This window comes from Diadema setosum, chromosome 4 (assembly GCF_964275005.1).
Source record: "Diadema setosum chromosome 4, eeDiaSeto1, whole genome shotgun sequence".
NCBI lineage: Eukaryota > Metazoa > Echinodermata > Echinoidea > Diadematoida > Diadematidae > Diadema > Diadema setosum.
This window is the reverse complement of record NC_092688.1, coordinates 11477485-11491224: the sequence shown is the minus strand read 5'-3', so window position 1 is coordinate 11491224 and position 13740 is coordinate 11477485. Positions and strand designations below refer to the sequence as shown.

The window sequence follows — 13740 nt, the reverse complement described above, 5'->3', positions numbered from 1 at the left end:
ACTATAGACCTATTAGGAGAATCATGCATTATGACGGAGGCATACCAGTCGCCATAGCGACATTTCTAGTTTTTTACTAGCTTCATACAAGGTATGTTCTTTTTATATCATGGGTATATATGAAGAGTTTGTTTGCAAAAACCGATAAGTCCATATTTGCCAAATGGAGATATTTGCGATTAATGGTCAAGAAAAATAAAGAGAATAATAAGAAAAATTTTGCTTCTTTTGACCATAACTTTAAAAATGTACCTTTATATGTAGTGACCGATGTATCATTTAAAAGGTATTATTTTGTACTTTATGACAGAGACCGTACTTCAAAATCTTCAAAAATGGACTTATCGGTTTTTGCGAACAAACTCTTCATATATATATATATATATATATCTCAGAATGTCTCTACCTGACCCATGTAGATGCTTTTATGTGCTTTCTTTTGTATTGGAATGTATTCATGCAGTTTATATTTCATCTTGTGTAGGCTGACTTTGATGTGGTGAAGGAGACATTTGGTCAAGTGCATTCACTCTACCAGCTGACCATGGAGCAGCAGAGGGGTTTGAAGTTACAGGTAAGAAGCCCGAGTCAGTTTAAACATCGCATTCAAACAAAACTCTGGGGATTTGTAAACTACTGAATAAAAGGGTGTGCAAGATAAAACATGGTTGGAAAAAGATGGTTCGGTAGATACGTGCTATGGTGTGTACCACAAAGTAGAAAATTATCCACTCACTAGGTGACATTTTTGATTAATGCTTAAATCAGAGTCTGAATTCATGTTGAAGAGAGAGGTATATTCAAGTACGTCAATATTTCCTGTTTGCATCAAGAAATGACATTGATTTTGTTCATGTATTGGCTTTTTTCATTTTTTTTTTGCATACTTTCGTAAAGCCATACAGTTTATGTGAACATGGACAGAGCAAGACAATTGTGTGAGTGTTTGAATTTATGGCTGAGAATCACAGCCACAGAATGAGAAATGAGTATTATTTCTTTTCTTTCAGAGACTTCAAAGATCACTCTTGTTGCGTGTTTTAAAGGCATTATTTACCATTTACAGATGAAACAAAAACCCAGTTTAGTGCTGCATAATAGTTCTAAAATGGGAGTTAGGCGCAGAAACAACCATGGTAAAAAATAAATTAATCAGGATAATCAATACTAGAATAAACCATTTACAGTTATGGTTTAATGCAAAAAGCAGTGATATTTCTCTATATTTAAGGTTTTATTGCAAAATCTTTATATGATAGGATGTTTTGTGATACAACTAACCTACACATATTCATCAAATGTGACAACTCGAAAATTTTTAAAATCACTCCTCCCAAAGGTAGACTGTATGTGTAATTGTGACTTACATAACGTTTTTCTTTGTTCTCCAGAGAGCCGAGCTGCAGGAGGAGAAATCCAGCCTGGAAGTGGAGCGAGAGAACATGAGGCATCGCCTGGAGGAGGGAGAGAGGAGAGTGAGGGAGATGGAGGAGAAGGTGGAGGACACCATGAGACAGCACCGGGAGTGGGAGGGGCAGAAGACGCTGCTCCAGAAGGATGTCACCGAGGCAACCGCCAACATCCGGGAGCTCCAAGAAAGACTGGAGGTTAATGAGCAAGGTACAGGTTTAAAGACGATGATGTGGTCATTTGTGCTGCCCAGGGTAACCTCTTCAGTGTTACAAACTCTTGTCTTTGTTTTGCAGCCGGTTCTGCCATTATCAGTACTGACATACCCCAGCATTACTCGAAGTCCATATTTGGACGCTTTGTCCAGCGATACCTGCACTTGGCACAGTCTGAGCTGTATTGTCTGTGCCACAGCACAGCCACAATTTTTTTTTCTCTCTCTCTATTCATTTGCCTATGTGTGGGAGCTGATTTTGCTGATGATAATTACAAACATTGGCTGAAATCATAATCGTGCATCATCTGCGTCGAGCGTAATGTGGACCAATAGTTTATGGGGCACAGATAAACTTAAAAATATGCATATACATTGTCATGGTTGTCAACACAAAGTTGTTCAGCGAAGATTATTGTACAAAGATTTAATCACCATGGAAAGTCTAGCAGCTGAGTAGTGCTTAATGGCTTACAAGTGAGCTTTCTTTCTGGAAAAAGTGTCTTGTACTGTTGTAATTGATGTACCTTTTCTATAATAGTGAATGTGATATATTCTAAGGATGGAAACTTGTAAATCTTTTGACAGGGTATGTCTCTCATACTCTTGCATACATTTGATATCACTGCCAAGAGTTTGACAGGAGCAGCCGTCCAAGAGTAAATCTTTTTTTTTTTTTTTTTTTTGTATTATTCCAGATCTAGCCAGTAAAAACCAGCAGCTGCAAGACCTCTCCAGCCACTGCTCTCAGCTCCAGGAGAGGGAGGTTGCACACTTCCTGGAACTGCAGAACCAGGAGGCAGCCATGTTGGCCCAGCTGGAGCAGCACAAGTCAATGGAGGCAGAGTTTGCAGTGACAAAGAAGAAGCTTGGAGAGACGATCGACCAGCTGCAGAAGCAGTGCCAAAGGTTAGTTTGTTATTTATGCAGGATATCACTGCATGTATTTGACATACTAATATTCGTACTTGTGCACTTCATGGTGATAATTAGGATTTAATACTTTATAAGTTGTTCATTCATTTTTTTATGCCTCCGCCACGAAGTGGTGCCGGAGGCATTATGTTTTCGGGTTGTCCGTCCGTCCGTCCGTCCGTCCTTCCGTCCGTCCGTAATGAATTTTGTGGACAAGGTAACTATCAAAACCCGTTGAGGTATCCTAATGAAACTTGGCATGTATGTGTATTAGGGGGTGAAGTTGTGCCTATCAACTTTTGGGTGCACATGCTCAAGGTCAAAGGTCAAAAGGTCAAGGTCAAATACATAAAATTTCACTAATTCCACCATATCTATTGAATGCCTGAAGATATTTTCTTGAAACTTAGTGTATACATGTATTACCCAATTAAGATTCTCTGGTGAAAGTTTGGGTCATGAGGTCAAAGGTCAAAGGTCAAAAGGTCAGGGTCAAATACATAAAATTTCACTATTTCCATCATATCTATTGAATGCCTGAAGATATTTTCTTGAAACTTAGTGTATACATGTATTACCCAATTAAGATTCTCTGGTGAAAGTTTGTGTCATGAGGTCAAAGGTCAAAAGGTCAAGTAAAAATATTAAAACTTTTTTTTTTCTCCATACCTTGGAAAATTGTTCAAGGTATCTTCATGGAACATAGTATATACATATACTGACTGGAAGTGATTATCTAGAGAATGTAGGGTTCATGGGGTCAAAGGTCAGGGGTCAAAGGTCAAGTGCAACACTTCAAAATTTTACTATTTCCCTCCTATCATGCAATGCCAGCAGGGTTTTTTTTTTTACACTTGGTGTATGCATACATGTGTAACCTAATAGAAATTCTCTGGAAAGTTTTTTTTTCTTCTTTTTTTGCCTCAAAGGTCAAAAGGTCAAAGATCAAGTGAAAGTGCTGAACTAACTTTTTCCTCCATATCTCGGAAGTGGCTCAAGTTATCTTGAAACTTAGTACATATTATGCATGTTCTACCTGAAAGTGATTATCTTATGAATTTTAGGGTCAAGGGCCAGATGAAAATGGTAACAATTTACTATTCAATTCAGAAATTGCACTTTTTCTCCACACCTGTACCTTGAAAATTACTCAATGCCTAAATGTATGAATGGGTCAAAGTCGAGTTAAAGTCCTTAAATCCCTAGATACATGCTCTCCTATTCATCCAATTAAACCTAGGTCAAGGAAGGTGAACATTCAACACATTTGTGACAAACTTGTCATTTCAATATTTTGCCAATTTTGTGAAAATGTAATCACACATTGTCCACATGTACTATCTAGACCTATTGGGAAAATTATGCATTATGGCGGAGGCATACCAGTCGCCAAAGCGACATTTCTAGTTTCCACCTTTATTTCATAAAGGTATATACAGTAGAAATGATATTTTAGTGTTGTGGGCATTAGTGCTTTACACAATATCAAAATTAACAGTAAGGTATTTCTTTTATTTGTTTGTTTTTGCATCTTATGTTTTGTGATGTGCCTGCATACACTAATAATTACAAAGGCATTCATGGAGGTGTAAACTGCTTCCATGGAAGTAGATCCTAGCCCTTATGCATTTTTGCCCCCTTGTGAAAAGTATTTGATGTATCAGATGGCAACCATAGAATATGAACATAAAAACTTTGTGGTAACAGAAATGAAAGACTGAATATAACAGGTATCTGGGTAGGTGAACCTCATCATTTGGCCTCTGGCCTTACCCGAGCAATGCATCCTTATTCTTATCTCTTTTTTTCACACCTCTGTCATGCAGTCTGTCGTCCGAGAAACTCGCCCTTGAAGTTGACCTCAAGTCCAACAAGGCCAAGCTGTTCTCGGTGCAAGCCGAGCTGGGCGACCTCAAGAGAGCTCACGAGGCAACGTGTGCCAAGGCCTCGGAGATGGAGAGTGAACTGAACTCCTGCAGGAATGCCAAGGCGGTCCTGGCATCCTTCCAGTCCAAGCTACAGGTAACACATCATCGGCTTTGTCAGTTAAACCTTTGTGTGCCCAGATGCTTAGCTTAATTTGCCAAGCGTTTTTTTTTTTTTTTTTGAAATCAGCATTCAGTAATCTGTCCAGGCTTGACCTAGTTGTTAGGTTACAAAGCTCACTCAGGTGTAGCAATGTGCCTCAGTCCAACAGGATGGTCATGGTGACACAATACGGATTAGGAGGATTAGGTAGTCTCTATTCATTGACAACTACGCTATTGTTTCCAGACATTTGTGCTGATCAGGGAAGAAAGCACAGGAAGGGTTAAACACCAAAATGGTGCTCATTCTGCACAAAGTTGATGGTTTAAATGTGCTGCTGCTTTACTACAGATGAATCTTATTTTCCAGCAATATCAGCTGTCGATTTCTACAACCTAAAAGTATGTTTAGTTAAGTTTTGTGAGTCTCTGTAAACAGTTTTTTTTTTTTTTCACATTGAAAGTCAGTAATGGAGTATCATGACCAAAACAGAGGCAGAGGAAATGAGGGGGAATGTTTGTTGCTAGTAACTGGTGTTGATGTTATCTCAAAAAAACAACTTTGAGATATTTTTGTTAACTTTCGAATGTTTGAGAAACACTGCAACAGTCTATCTCCAACAGCTAATAAAGTACTCACCCTCCCAGATCTTTTGGTCAAACAATAAATCACTTTCATTAGTTTGTCCTTTCAATACCCAATCTTACTGTTCACAATGTTTTTGGTCAGCATCCCGTCATCTGTGGATTTATCTGCCTGAATGTATAAAGCAAACTGACTCAACAGAAATATTAAAATGTATGATAAAAACTCATTTGATAATTCAAAAGTATCATGCCTTAGCATGTGCAACTTGTACTTGTTCAAACATTCTGAAACTGTACCTTTTTTCCCTTTTCTCTTTCTTTTCAGTGCTGAGAGACAATTTGATTGGATAAGTGTTCTGTAAGCGTTATAAAGGATTAATTTATCACTTTTTCAATTTTGATTGACTACATTACCATATGCCAGATTATCTCATGCAATACTGATCATTATATATCTCCCTCTCTATCCCCATCTATCTCTCTCTGGCTCTCTTCTCTGTTTCACTCTCTCACCCCCCCCCCCCCCCCCATTCTCCACCTTGTGATCCCCAGACCCTGCAGACCCAGTACCTGGAGAGCAAGCAGTTCATGGAGGAGGAGAGGCTGGCCCTGGAGGAATCTGCCAAGGAGGTTGAGAGTGAGCTGAGGGTGACCAGCCTGGAGCTGTCTCGGAGCCAGGGTGCCCTCTGTGAGGCTGAGCACGTCAGGAGGCAGCTGCAGGAGAACCTAGCCTCCTTCACGTGAGTATCGTTAGATTTTTCATGTGCATGAAACTTTTGCGAATTTTGCGAGGAGCCGGGATTCGCAAAAGTAAAATGCAAATGAAAATGTGTTTACTGCAACTGACTGACTGACAATCAGTTGCATTAAAAATAACTCCTACAAAAGAATTTCATCAATTTGAAAATGTGTTGGTCTACACAATGCATTGAATCTCAGTGGCAATTCGCGAAAGTTTCGTGCTGCGAAAGAGGCCTTAGGCTCCGATTCGCAAAGGTTCCATGCCACAAATGTTGCAGTTTTACAGTGAGTAAACGGTGGTATAGCCTTTGCTAAGGATTTTTTATGCCTCTGCCACGAAGTGGTGCCGGAGGCATTATGTTTTCGGGTTGTCCGTCCGTCCGTCCTTCCGTCCGTCCTTCCGTCCGTCCGTCCGTCCTTCCGTCCGTCCGTAATGAATTTTGTGGACAAGGTAACTATCGAAACCTGTTGAGGTATCCTAATGAAACTTGGCATGTATGTGTATTAGGGGGTGAAGTTGTGCCTATCAACTTTTGGGTGCACATGCTCATGGTCAAAGGTCAAAAGGTCAAGGTCAAATACATAAAATTTCACTATTTCCACCATATCTATTGAATGCCTGAAGATATTTTCTTGAAACTTAGTGTATACATGTATTACCCAATTAAGATTCTCTGGTGAAAGTTTGGGTCATGAGGTCAAAGGTCAAAGGTCAAAAGGTCAGGGTCAAATACATAAAATTTCACTATTTCCACCATATCTATTGAATGCCTGAAGAGATTTTCTTGAAACTTAGTGTATATATGTATTACCCAATTAAGATTCTCTGGTGAAAGTTTGGGTCATGAGGTCAAAGGTCAAAAGGTCAGGGTCAAATACATAAAATTTCACTATTTCCACCATATCTATTGAATGCCTGAAGATATTTTCTTGAAACTTAGTGTATACATGTATTACCCAATTTAGATTCTCTGGTGAAAGTTTGGGTCATGAGGTCAAAGGTCAAAAGGTCAAGTAAAAATATTAAAACTTCTTTTTTTTCTCCGTACCTTGGAAAATTGTTCAAGGTATCTTCATGGAACATAGTATATACATGTACTGACTGGAAGTGATTATCTAGAGAATGTAGGGTTCATGGGGTCAAAGGTCAGGGGTCAAAGGTCAAGTGCAAGACTTCAAAATTTCACTATTACCCTCATATTTATGCAATGCCAGCAGGGTTATTTTTTTACACTTGGTGTATGCATGTGTAACCTAATAGAAATTCTCTGGAAAGATTTTTTTTCTCTTTTTGCCTCAAAGGTCAAAAGGTCAAAGATCAAGTGAAAGTGCTGAACTAACTTTTTCCTCCATATCTCGGAAGTGGCTCAAGTTACCTTGAAACTTAGTACATATTATGCATGTTCTACCTGAAAGTAATTATCTTATGAATTTTAGGGTCAAGGGCCAGATGAAAATGGTAACAATTTACTATTCAATTCAGAAATTGCACTTTTTCTCCACACCTGTACCTTGAAAATTACTCAATGCCTAAATGTATGAATGGGTCAAAGTCAAGTTAAAGTCCTTAAATCCCTAGATTCATGCTCTCCTATTCATCCAATTATACCTACGTCAAGGAAGGTTCAACACATTTGTGACAAACTTGCCATTCCAATATTTTGCCAATTTTGTGAAAATGTAATCACACATTGTCCACATGTACTATCTAGACCTATTGGGAAAATCATGCATTATGGCGGAGGCATACCAGTCGCCAAAGCGACATTTCTAGTTCTCTTTTTATTTCTCTTTCTTTTTTCTTGAACTCATTTCTGTGTGTGGCTTCAAGCACATTTTATCAGGATGTAGTTGTGCCAATAATGGGATTTGAGAATATGGAAAGAATAGAGAGGGGATGATGTTCATTTTTCATAGGAGCTAACCTCCAGGCATATTTGCTTATGTATTACTACTTTGTCTACAAGTAGTGCCATTGCTTTATTTATTAGAGATATAATGCACCAGGAAATGAGCAGTGTAGGTTGTATTTCTCTCTGTGAGTCTTTGCCAGTGGATATACCGGTATGAATATTTGAGAATGACAGGCTTAGCTCTTCCTGTGTAATGCTGTCCATGCTCCATGTGAGTATTTTTCAAAGTAACAAGGCATGCTCATATATTCATGTGGTAATGAGAGGATTGAATCATCATCTAGTATTCCATGCTCTTAGTGTGTAATCTTCAAAAGAAATATGTTTTATGTGGTATTCAGATTATCAACTTATTAGTTATGCAGAGATGCCAACCATTATATTTTTGCAGTATTTAGTTGTTTTTATTTGCCAAAAATACTGCAGGTTTCATTTGAAATACCTTTTTTTTCTCAAATTGTATAACTACAAATGTCTATTGTGGGAAAGGCAGAAATACTGTTAGTGTTTTTTTTCCACCAGAAATGCACTTTTCCACCCTCAGAAGAATACGTCACTGCTGTTTTCAAGGTTGGCAACCCTGGTTACCTTGCTCTGCGTAAGTTAGCTCCAGAGATGTATAAATATGGAGGTATTGCCACAGGTAGATTGGTTAACCCTTTTGATGCTCTTCTCACATTACCAGTAATAAGATGGAGTCCCTCCAGAGCGAGCTGGACCACACCAAGGCCCAGGCTCACTGGATGCTGCTCAATCAGGGCTCCGAGATCAGCAACGCAGCCACGGCCCTGGCTGAATTCAACAGACAGATGGTAGCTGCCTTCTCCAAAGTGCAGGACAAGCCCGATGTCCAACAGGTATAGATATTGTCCTTTCAAAGTTTCTGCAATATGAATCCATCTCAGACATTTCTGTTTTATGCTCTCACATCCTACTTCCAAAGTAAGTGGTCATTAATGTTGTATCGTGGCTGCTTGAAATGTGTTCCCAAGATGTGCTTCGTCTTGTTATGCTAAAGTATTGGCCACCATGGGGTATGTCAGTGTGCTGATAAATTGTTACAGTTGGAAATTAATGATTTTTATGTGTTAATCACTGCAGAGACTAGCCTTTATGATACAACATTCACCGGAAGAAAGAAAAACAAATTATGTCGGCAGCATTATATGAGATGAGGTGATATCCAGAGAGTCAGATATTAAATCTGCCTCTACCTCTACCATGTGGTAAATTCAGTTCATAGGTAATCATTTCACTTTAGACATATATGAGCAGATTTTTACAATTGCCTGATCATGTGACTTAGAGCTCATAACCTCTACAAATGATTCTTTTCCTCAACTTATGTAAACTCTACATAAACTTTCCAGGTGCAGGAAGCCTCTGCCAAGGGCTTCATCACGGAGCGGCGTCGCAAGCAATGCGGTCAGCGGCCGAAGCAGACAGCCTCCACCCCAGCCACAAGTTCGTCCGCCTCCCTGGTCGTGTCTGTGCTCAGGGCTTTAGAGCATAAGGAAACTCCTGGTAGAGAGACTATCAATTCTGCATCAGAGCAAAAAGGTCAGTATAGTGTACTTATGGATCTGGCTACCCCCAAATGACACATTTTATTGATAGATTTGTGAAGAACTGAATTATGTGCCACCCTCATGTGCCTGACTAGAAAAATAAGATGGATGTATCAGCAACTCAGAAACAATCTTGGTTCCACTGACATTACATAGTATCAATGTAATTTTGTCTCTTACTTAAAATGTAAATTTGACTGTGATTGTAGTACTAAATTTATGAAAATTACTGAAATGCTATGCAATTGTGTTACCAAATTTGACAAGCATAACACAATCATTAGACAGATGTCTTTAACATAAAATGCATATCAGCTGTAAAATCGTTAAGTGAGAGAATGCAATATTGTTAATACTAATCCTTGTAAACATATACCATAAAGTATCTTTTCCATCTGCTGTAATTTAGCCAGCTGACAGTCTAATTACATCTCTATCCCATTCTACCAAAGATGGACCTGAGAGGAATCATCCTGCACCTGAGGAGCAAGTGGGCCCAGCTCTGATGGAAGATAAGGAGAGACGTCCCACCATCGGCCAGTCTGGGTCCAGCGCCTTCCAGGCAGTCAGGCCAAGTCTGTCCCAGGGTAACCATGGAGACGGTGTCTCTGGGGAAAGGGATGCTGAGAAGGAGGAGGAGGAGGAGGAGGGAGAGCCCAGTGGGTCACTGCCGGAGCAGGTGCAGAAACTGAGGGCCAAGTTTGAGAGGATGTATGGCATCTTCCTTGAGAAGGAGGAAGAGTTGAGTGCACAGGTGGAGGAACTCCAGCGAGGGATGTGAGTCTCTTCTATTCTTTCTTTTCTCCCCTCTTCTTTTTTTTTCATTCGTAATTATGATTATGTCCCATTTAACACTATGTGCAGGAAGAAACTTAAGTGGACAAAAACGAAAAAGAAGAAGAAGAAGAAGAAGAAGAAGAAGAAGAAGATATGTTCAATGTGTTATGTGCTCATGCACTTAGCTGCAGCTTGTTGAGCTATGTCAGTGGCTTTTGGCCAATAATGCTAATGCTTGACCCTAGTTTTAGCTAGACAACCCCGTCTGATATAACAATGCCACCCAACCCCATTGAAGCCCAAGTGAAAGGATCTGAATGAGGGGGGATTCCATAATGTCTTTTCATTGTCAGTCACTTTTATGACATATATTTATGCTGATCCAGTGAGAAATCATGGGTGCCTATCAGCAAATTAAAGGGCAGGCATGCCATGGACTTAATTCACTGAATGAAGCTGTAAAATGGAAGCAATCCTTTTGGTATGCACTTATTTAGGTGGCAGTTTTTGTGCAATTAATTAAACTTTGCTCTCAGTCTGATAAATATGTATGTTTTACTTGTGCTTACTGTCCACACTTCAGTGATAGTGTACATGTTCATGTGGACATACATGTATTGTACTAAGCAAAATGTATTCCCATTCGGCATTCCTATTTTCACGTTCTTTGATACCAGTGCAAATATAACCATACTGTTAGATATTCCCATGTTTTGGTAGTCATTGATACCTTTGATATAAAATGACCTTCATCTCCCCTGGTGTTTCTCCAGCGCCGAGCGAGACCAGAGAACAAAGAGGACAGAGCAGCTATCAGAGGAGCGGCTGCGTCTCCTGCAGGGCCAGCTGGAGGAGTCCGTCTCCCACCGTCACCGGCTGCAGGAGGAGCTAGGGGAAGCCCAGGGCGGGGCAGGCCACCTGCGCCAGGCACTGGACCACGCCCGCCAACGCATGGAAGGCATGGCTGCCAACCTGGCCCGCTTCTCGGACCAGAAGTCTACCATTGAGGTGGGCAGACAGATTTTGTTGTTGTGTTTGCTAGCTTGCCCACTTGTTTTTTTTTTGTTTTTTTTTTTTTTTTTTTTTTTTTGAGGAGGTGGGTGGAGAGACTACCAAGTTATGAATATGCATACCATGCAAATTTTGTTTGCACTTATCTTTGAAAGTTAGCCTGTCCTTACGGTGTGAATTCACTGTTGTTCATTTTTCTCCTATCTTTACTATTCTTCGTAGGTACAAAGTGCCTGGACAAAGTATTGAGTGACTGAAATACGTTATGCTCAGCTGTAATGTCCCAAATTTCAATGTACTTGATGAGAAAGTGTCGGGTGGACCATGCCTCGTGGGGGAATGTGTGTCATCATCATGCTCATGAGCAAAGTTTCTCTCTAACATTAGCTGCAACCTTGCAGTTGTTTCCTGTATTATTCATAAAAAACAGAAGACGAGAGAAATACATAAAACCATATGTGTTTCTAGCCTGACCGTTTTATGACAATTTCCTCCACCCTTCCCTCTCCTGATTTTGACCCTAGCAATCTAAATCAATTTTCCACACTTTGTTTTCATAATGTAGAGCTTAGAGTCAGACATGGAGAGTAATTCCCTGGCTGGTATATGTATGTGATGAAAGTGTGGACAGACTGCTTCAATCTAATGCTATTTTCTGTGCCTTATATATGAACATTTTTGCAGAACCTCGAGCAGCGCGTGTCTGAGTTGACCTCGTCCCTCCACCTGGTTCGCCAAGAGAAGGAGATGGTGATGGGTCAGTTTGAGGCCATGGCCGGGATGCAGGCCGGCCAGGCCTCGTCAGCATCCCACGGGGAAGGAGCCGGCATGGCCAAGGTGATGCGGGAGAACATCGGCCTGAAGAACGAGGTACCATATGACCTTTGACCCTCTATACAATCTGAATAAGGATTCCAATCATTTGCAATATTCTGTCAATTTGTAAAAAAGGGGGAAAAAAAGTCTTCAGAAAGAACTGTGGTTGTTCTGTTTTCATATAATGACAGATAAGGAAGAAATCAAGTACTTTGATAAGCAAACAAAAGGGACTGACCGCTTCAAGTTCTCTCCAATGAACTAGACAATGAGGATGGAGTGTCATGCAAAGGGTAACTACTGTTGCTCCTAGTGGACTTGAAACATGGACTACTGTAAACATCGATATTTTTGCATGATTAATTTTTTGCACTGAGCGGCTCAACAACATATTCGCGGGTTGTTGAATTTGCGCTGCGCAATTGTCAACCCAATGAGAATGTGCAGAAAAAATTATGGAGATATTTTCGCGCATTTTAGAATTAGATTTTAGTAGTTAATTTTGGAATGTTTTGCAACCATGGCACTTTGAATCTCTCCTTTATAATGGTTATGTCATATTTTGTGCATGTTTCTTTTGAGTTTTGCAGCACCAAGAAAACATTGTCTTGTAGAGTCAAACAATGCACAAATTTAATTTTGTCCTGTGTGTGTGGTTCTTTAGCAGTGCTGTAGAAACTTGATATCTGTGCAATTTCTTTCCTCGTGTTTTTGGCTATGCAGCTGGAGAAATTGCGGATGAAGTTCCTGAAGCGGCAAGAGGACTACGAGACATTCCGCAGCAAGGCTGGTAGACAGGTATGATTCCATCTCCCTTCAGTAGAATTCAAGAGTATCATACTTAATGTCAATCCTAAGCATGAATTTTGCTTTTTACATTCAATAAAGCAAAATTTTTCTATGTACAGTGTAGAATGAGATACCAAGAGAATCATTTCATAAAGAAGAGTTGTTGTCAGACCATGTACGATTGAAAAGATTTGGAATAAAATCAATCAACTTTGAAAAAAGTACAAATTACCTTGTCATGTCGATGCTCTCAGCATTTTTTCACCCATATTTTGAACATATTTCTTTTTCACGAAGTGAACCCCATTCCAAATCATCTGACTCCAAAGACTGTCATCATGGCTACCACTATATTTGATAGAGTAATATCCAAGGCAATAACCAGATTGGTTGAGATGTCACTCTGTATATTGCAATGCCTCTTTTTCTATTTGTGCTAAAATCAGAGCAGTCAAATAGTACTCTTTTACAATATTGAAAATGTTTTTTCTTCATCACAATTAAAAAAAGATACATTTGTTAGATATTTGATTGACATACTACGCATAAGTGTGTATAATCTTTAGGTTGTCAAACCAGAGTAGAGTATGCATTTTTTCCCATAAGAATATTTTTGATACCAAATTTTATATTGCTTATTATTATAGATAATGAACATTATCATTATTCAATTTTTTACAAAAATTTATGACTGTCTCACAGATGAAGGTGCTGGAAGGAAACTGGAAGAAGGCAGAATCTGAGATCCATCGTCTTGATCAAGTCTTTGAGCACTGCAGAAAGGTGAGAGCAGCTATTGAAAGTTTTTTTTAAAAGAAGTATGGGGGGGGGGGGGAGGGGGAGGTTGTATGAATAGGTTGCCAGATGATTTGGAAGATACATACTAGTTAGGTACCGCATATGCCACATAGTTGTAGTTTGTATTTGGTTAATATGATATGTTGCAAACTGGAACTAAGAAGACGATTTAG

General features: G+C 39.6%; 1 protein-coding gene across 1 annotated transcript in view; it reads left to right on the top strand.

Moving 5' to 3' along the window:
- LOC140227611 (uncharacterized) overlaps positions 1 to 13740 on the top strand; it is a 29683-nt gene that overhangs the window by 12298 nt on the left and 3645 nt on the right. The window contains exons 10-21 of the mRNA XM_072308028.1: positions 485 to 574; positions 1392 to 1620; positions 2323 to 2533; positions 4366 to 4561; positions 5707 to 5894; positions 8494 to 8665; positions 9179 to 9368; positions 9829 to 10153; positions 10927 to 11161; positions 11849 to 12034; positions 12704 to 12778; positions 13472 to 13552. Of these exons, the coding sequence (XP_072164129.1) occupies positions 485 to 574; positions 1392 to 1620; positions 2323 to 2533; positions 4366 to 4561; positions 5707 to 5894; positions 8494 to 8665; positions 9179 to 9368; positions 9829 to 10153; positions 10927 to 11161; positions 11849 to 12034; positions 12704 to 12778; positions 13472 to 13552 (2178 nt within the window). The remainder of the gene's footprint in view (positions 1 to 484; positions 575 to 1391; positions 1621 to 2322; positions 2534 to 4365; positions 4562 to 5706; positions 5895 to 8493; positions 8666 to 9178; positions 9369 to 9828; positions 10154 to 10926; positions 11162 to 11848; positions 12035 to 12703; positions 12779 to 13471; positions 13553 to 13740) is intronic.